The sequence below is a fragment of the Ailuropoda melanoleuca genome, chromosome 4 (genome assembly GCF_002007445.2).
Source record: "Ailuropoda melanoleuca isolate Jingjing chromosome 4, ASM200744v2, whole genome shotgun sequence".
NCBI classification, from domain to species: domain Eukaryota; kingdom Metazoa; phylum Chordata; class Mammalia; order Carnivora; family Ursidae; genus Ailuropoda; species Ailuropoda melanoleuca.
This window is the reverse complement of record NC_048221.1, coordinates 11,708,505-11,715,519: the sequence shown is the minus strand read 5'-3', so window position 1 is coordinate 11,715,519 and position 7,015 is coordinate 11,708,505. Positions and strand designations below refer to the sequence as shown.

Sequence of the window (7,015 nt, the reverse complement as noted above, 5' to 3'; positions counted from 1 at the left end):
GCCAAACTTGAGGTACGAATTTGTTTTAGAAGTGGGGTGCTGCTGTGACCGTAGATGGCATTATCGTAGCGGCTGGGTTGTGAGGACACAGTATTTCAGGCTACAAAGCAGGGTGTCCTCTTTAGGTCCAAGCCAAGGTTAAACTATAATCCTTGAGAGCTTGGGAGATGGTTCAAGGGGTTATGAAGCCTGCATCTCTAGAGGAAGTGATGAGAAGGAGCAAGAAATCATTGTGAGTTGGTGGCTCTTTGCCAATTTGTGCAAAGTATTACAAGAAAGGTGTGTGGATTCCCGGGGCGGGTGCGGGGGAAGGGGGGACAAGAGTCGGCCCACAGAGATAGAAAACTCCAGAGCTGAGAGTCCTTGAAGATTTAGAGAAACCCCATGATCCTGATTTCTGAAACAGGGGTAAGAGGACATGGCCTTCTGAATGGTAAGTGGCTGACCCTAAGCTTTTAAGCACTGAGGCATCCATTTTCAAAGATGTCCATTTTTTTAAAAAATCTGTTTCAATCCAACTTTATTTACCAAACAGGTGGTGGGCCCCATTTGGCCCACAGACTGAAGCTTCCTGAACCTTGTCCTAACTCAGATTATAGTGTTTGCATGCTGGTGTGTTTGTTTTTAGTTTCAGGTGTTCAATATAATGATTCGATATCTGTATATGTTGCAGAAGACCAGGGTGAGTCCAGCGAAGATCTATCACCACACACTCTCCTTTTTCCTGCAAAGACAATTTTTAAGATCTAGTCTCTCAGCGACTTCCAAATATACAATACAGTTAACTAGAGTCACCGCACTGAACACTACACCCGATGATTTATTTATTTTATAGCTGGAAGTTTGTAGCTTCTGACCCCTTTCACCCACTTTCCTTATCACTCACCTCAGCCTCTGGCAACCGTCCATCAGTCCTCTGAATCTGGGAGTTTTTTCTGTTTTTGTTTGTTTGTTTTGTTTCCTTTTAGATTCCCCTTACAAGTGAGATCAAACAGTATTTGTCTTTCTCTGCCTGATTTATTTCACTTAGATTAATGCCCATGGGCCATCCATGTTGTCCCAAATGGCAGGATTTCCTTCTTTTTCACGGCCAAATAATTCATCTGTCTTGAAGAAACGTGTTGCCATCTGTATGACAGGGCTACTAGCCAGACAACCAGATAAGCAATTGGGCCGCCCTCACCACCACGTTCCCCTTTTAGAAAGCTCTGGAGAATCTAGGTAACTGACCTCTTGAGTGACCCCACCTGTCCCTTCTTACTCCCAAATTCCTGCTCTTATGCTTCATTTTGAAAGAATTTTATTTTTTTAGTAATCTCTACACCTAAGATGGGGCTCGAACTCGCAACCCCAAGATCAAGAGTTGCAGGCTCCATGGACTGAGCCAGCCAGGCAGCCCTGCTCTCATGCTTCAAATTAGCCAACACAGAGTGGACCCTGAAACCCTAGACACCTCATCCATGGACCCTAGTGACTGCAGGGCCTGAGGTCTGTGCTCTCTCTGTCTCCCCACAGCCTTACTGCGTGGCCCCCAGGACAAGCACCAGGGGGGCTGGTCCCACCCCACTACTGACTTGGTCGGGAAATGTGTGTGGAGACTCCCACAAACAGCACATGCTGGGTGGGGGCCTCAGGCCTTCCTAGCAGGGCAGCACTATCAGTGGGCTGAGACCAGCACACCATCCCGCCCAAGACCTTTGTTTCAAATGACCTCAAGTAGCGACCATTATCAGGATAGGGAGAGCTGAGTAAATCAAGGAATGCAAAAACTCTCTCTGGGAAAGAGCTTTGGGTGTGGTTACTGACTCAAAGCAAGGAGCCTCCTAACTGTTGTAGAGAATTCCTCGGAAATCAAGAGCCCAGCCTGTGCCTGCTTGAGCCTTAAGACAATACCGATTTGCACTAATCGGCTCCAGAGGAATCAATCCAGGACAGCGGCAGAGGGCCTGCAAAGGGCACGTCCTTCTGTGTTCACTTTGCCTGTGGCCACGGAGGGTGAACGGGCAGGGTGGCCGGTGGCAGAACAGACACCACAGTGAACTACAGACAATGGAGCCTCCCCCAGCTCGCCCAGGAACGCATTCCATGTCACAAGCAGGGCCTTCCTAAATAAACCCTGCCCCAGGAGATCTGATCATTCTTACGGAGGAGCAGCTGGTCTTAACATTGTGCACTGGGTGAGGGGAGGGCCAGGTAAATGGACGTTTAGTTGACAAATTATTGGATCGGGGCAACATTCCACCGTGTTGAAGAAGGCTGTGTATTAGCCAGAGATTTTGAACTGAGTTGAAGGCATCCAGGACCTGGGACGTCAGGCTGCCTTCAGAGTGGGGTGTTAGGTGGTTCCTCTGGCAGGGCAGAAGCCTGCTTTCATGTCATTGGTGGCTAGAGGGACAGAAGGGGGACTACTAGCTCTCCACAAAAATCTACCCTCCCCCTCTTCTGTATAACAGATCAGAGCCTGGCGACAGGGCTGGCCAGCTACACCACATTTCCTGGCCTCGCCTGCAGCTAGGTGTTGTCCGGTGTGGGATATGAGAAGTGTGTGGTGCTTGGAGGGACGGTGGTTGCCTGCCCTGCGATCTCTGATTACGCTTTGTTTGTAATATATTGTAATAAGAGTTTCTGGGAAATGGGCCAGAAATAAGACCTGGGGAACTTGGGTCTGTGAATGGTCTAAAGCAGAGTCACCCACTGACCTAGAACGTCCATTGTCACTTGAGACAAAAAGGAACTCTTACCTTACTCAAGCCATATTCCTTTTGAGCTCTTTTCCTTTTTTTAAGCAAACATAATGAGTTGAATTACATCCTGTCCCCAAACTCCTACCTTAAGTCCTAATCCCCCGAATTTCCGAATTTGAGCTGATTTGGAAATAGAACTGTTGCAGATGTAACAGTTAGGATGATGTCATACTGGGGTTGGGTGGGCTTCTGATCCAGGAGAACTTGTGGCCTTCATTTTAAAAAGGGGACGTTTGGAAAGAGACAAGCACACAAGGAGGATGCCACATAGAGACGACGCGTGATCTGCAAGTTAAGGGATGGCCGGCAGAGCACCAGTGCCCTCCAGCTAGGAGAGAGGCTCGGGACGCTTTTGCCCTCACAGCCTCAGAAGGAAGCAACATGCCAACACTTTGATTTTCTACTTCTGGCCTCCAGAACCAGGAGACGACAAATTTCTGTCTAAGTCACTTCGTTTGTGGTTGGTCAGTTTGTGTCTCCTTTTGTGTTTGCTTTTTCAGAATCCCCAGGGAAGGGATACAGGACCTGGTACCAGCAGTGAGATGCTGACATCACAACAATGAAAAATGAGTGGTCTTCTGGTAAAGACACAATAATCAACGGCTGGAAAGCTAGAGACCCTTGTTACGCCAAAAACCATCATTGGGTAATACCATCACTGGCAGTAACCTGGAAGGTAGCTCGTATGTCCACTGAGCCTGTGTTTCTGGAAGTCGTTGCAAAGAGCTGTGATGTCACTGTGAGTTGGCTGCTTCTTGCTGCTTTGCAAGGAATCACAAGAAAGAGGTGATCCTCGACAAGAACTGGCCACTTTTCAGAGTCAGAAACATCACACGCTTAGAAGAGCCAACAGCTTCCTGTTCTTCAAAAACAATAACAATAAGGATCTTGCCCCTACCCAAGGCTATTGTTTCAGATGACCATTAACTGAGAGGGACCAAAACCTAGGTGGTTCAAGGAAGCAAATATTGCAAAATCAATAAACACAAGAGCTCTGGCTAGAAAAGCACATTGGCTCTGGGGCCTCGCAATGGAACTGACCAGAAACAACTAGACCAGATGTCTACTGTAAGCTTTTTGAAGGAACCGTGCTCCGGAAACAAAGAGTTCAGTCTGCAAAATCTTATGACTTGTGAGCCTCTGCATTTGTGTCTCTTTCTTAGAGCAGATTAACCTGAACTTGAACCAAAGTGGGGCTTGTATCCCAGTGCCTCGAGTTTGCTGAGCACCTCCTTTCAACAGAGATGTGTTCTTCAGGCTGCAGTGTGAGCGCCACAAGGTCAGGGATTTTGTTAGTTCCCTGCCGGACCTTCAACCCTGCAACGTGTGTTTCAGGTGTCACAGATGTTCCAGAAGTACTTGTTGGAGGAAGGAAGTAATACACAGAGAGCCGAGAGCGATACAGAGGAAACATCTAAACTTGGGGCTGTGCTGGGAAGTCTCTTCAGATGGGCACTGGATTTGGGCACTCAAACATCCCAGTGCTATGGTCACTGAATAAAAACTGGCTTCCTATTGATGAGGGCCCCCAAGGCCCCCTTCATGTCGCTGTTGCGTAGACTGTAGATGAAGGGGTTCAGCATGGGAGTGACCACGGTGTACATCACGGCAGCGGCTGTGTCCTTCTGGGCCGTGTGCGAGGACGTGGGGCTGAAATAAACCTCAATGAGTGTCCCGTAGAACAGGGACACCACAGACAGATGAGAGCCACAGGTGGAGAAAGCCTTCTGCTTGCCTCTCGTGGAAGGGATCCTCAGCACTGTGGCAAAGATGCGTGTGTAGGAGACCAAGATGCCCACAAAGGCAGTGACAGTGGGTAGGGCGCCCATGGTATACACCATTGCATTATTGAGAAAGGTGTCGGAGCAGGCCAGCTTCAGTAGAGGGCTGAGGTCACAAAAGAAATGGGGCACCCGGTTGTGGGTGCAGAATGAGAGGCGAGTCAGTAATACTGTGTGGGTCAGGGCATTCCAGAAGGCTGCAGTCCAGGATGCAGCCACCAGGAGGCCACAGAGCTGCGGTGTCACAGACCTGGCATAGTGCAGAGGGTGACAGATGGCCACATAGCGGTCATAGGCCATGGCAGTCAGCAGGAAGCTATCGATGCCAGCAAACCAGATGAAGAAGAACATCTGGGTCAGGCAGCCTGCGTAAGGGATCCCTCTGTGCCCTGACACGTGGTTGGCCAGCATCTTGGGAATGGTGGTGGAGGTGAAGCACATGTCCACAAAGGCCAAGTTAGCCAGGAAGAAGTACATGGGGGTGTGCAGTCGGGGGTCAGTGGCGATAGCCAGGATGATGAGCAGGTTCCCCAGTCCCGTGACCAGGTACATAGTCAGGAAGAGTATGAAGAGCAGCTGCTGTTGCTTGGGGTTCTCTGAGAGGCCCAGGAGCAGGAACTCAGAGACGGAGGTGAGATTCGCCCCTTCCGTGGCCATCCTGGATCAATCAGAAGGGACACCCAAGAGTTGTCCAGGGTCCTGACACGGCCAGCCCTTCCCCTGCACCCTGATCGCATCCCCTCTCATTAGTTCAGACATTCCTCAATTCTTCCCACTCTCTCCTGCAACAGGACCCCAGCCATCCACCTGTTTGCTGCTTCCGTTCCATCCGTGACACACCATTCATTCCCCACAACCCACCTGCAGGATGCATGGACTGCTGCCAAGCTCACGGACTGTTTCTCACCCTCACCGCCTACACCTCTATGACCCAGGACATCACCTGGGTCATAGCAGGGAGCTCAGCCGGCACCTTGGGTAACATGGAAATGTGGACATTAACACCCCCAGCAGTGACTTTCAGCCGGCAAAGGACCTGTCCTTGCTGGGTGGCTCCCTGGCTTCATCAGTCCTGAGTGAGGCAGCTCTGAGTTGTGTTCTCTTGGGAATCCCTAGAGAGATCACTCCTCAGCTGTCCCGAGTGGGAATCTGCTCATCCATGCCTCCCTTCCCCAAATGCTCATTGGATCTCCTGGGATTACCTCTTAAATATACGATTTGCACTCAAGCCCTTGACCCAGAACCTGCTTTGGGGAGAATCCAAAGTTAGACTCAGGATTCCAGAACTTCTTCCATGCTTGAGAGAGTCCCTTCTTTGTGCCCAAGAGGCCTCCAGCTTCAGCTCCCTTTCTCTGTCTCCCTGGACCTCGATACTCCTCAGAAATATTGCCTGTCCTTGCATGTCAGGAGCAGCTGTGACCTCCTATTTCCCCTCCAAGGCTAGTATGCAGCCAGTATGAGCCAGGACAGTTGTCCGTTGCTAAAATCTGGAAATACTTGGCACACGCTAGGACATACCCTCATGGTACTTCCAAAGAAGAGTAAAATTAATTAACAACACAAATTATAAGGTAAACTCAGTATATCTAGTTCACTGTCGTCGAAGGGTGCAACGAGCTTCAGTACACCAGCAACATCTGAGATGTATTTGCAAAACTTTTTGCCAGTTTGGCTATTGTCACTGTGAGCGTCATGGTCGTGTGCTTAGAAATGCTCTGCTCTCTAGGAGAGGTACCAGTCTGTCGGCATCCTCAAATCTGAGGTCGGCTCTGGCTTTAGATAGTTCAGATTTACTTCGGTGTCCACCGTTTGTGCATTCTAATTTTTGCGTCGAAGTGGGCAGTGTTTGGAGAATGATCAAATCACGTTTATAACAATACGCTGAAAGAAAGAATCCGGAATGAAAAGGCACCGGAGCTTGCATAAGCTCTTTAAGGCTCTGATTAGATATCACGGACAGTGCTCTGCTGGATTTGTGGGAGAACAGAGGAGGAATGTTATTCAACGCGATCTGTATCCCAGCCACATCCGATGCTAGCAAAGGCAGGGCAACCTGAAACAGTTGTGCCTCTGGGTAAGACTCACTGTAAAATATGACAACTCAGTTATAATTTGGCAAACAATTACTTAACACTAAAAGTATGGGTAGTTTCTGGTAACAGGTGAAGGAAAGATTGGATCCAAATACTGCTTACAAGCTGTTCACTGAGGTTGGAAATGCTGATACCCGATGACTTCCTCTGAATGGCAATCATGTCCAGTTCATTTGCGGCTCAAATAAAGAAGATTTGTAATAGTCAATGGCGAAAGATGAAAAGAACATCGTTATTAAGTGTCATGCTAAAAAAAACTGGAACAGTAAAAAGTTTCTGGAAAAATTGCTTAATGTCAAAGTATTGGTAAAGCAGACAAAAAGCATTTTGAAAGCAATATGCCTTCTAAAATACCCTGATGTATGGTTAAAAGTCATTGAGACTTCTCAGATACGAA

At 48.6% G+C, this 7,015-nt stretch overlaps 1 protein-coding gene across 1 annotated transcript; it reads right to left on the bottom strand.

The window, feature by feature from the left end:
- Nucleotides 1-84: 84 nt before the first annotated feature.
- Nucleotides 85-6,778, bottom strand: LOC117801871 (olfactory receptor 1361-like). Its single transcript, XM_034657971.1, has 2 exons — nt 2,830-6,778; nt 85-724 (listed from the first exon to the last, which is right to left on the bottom strand). The coding sequence occupies exon 1, from the start codon at nt 5,180-5,182 to the stop codon at nt 4,235-4,237; it is 948 nt and encodes a 315-aa protein (XP_034513862.1). The 5' UTR covers nt 5,183-6,778; the 3' UTR covers nt 85-724; nt 2,830-4,234.
- Nucleotides 6,779-7,015: the final 237 nt, after the last annotated feature.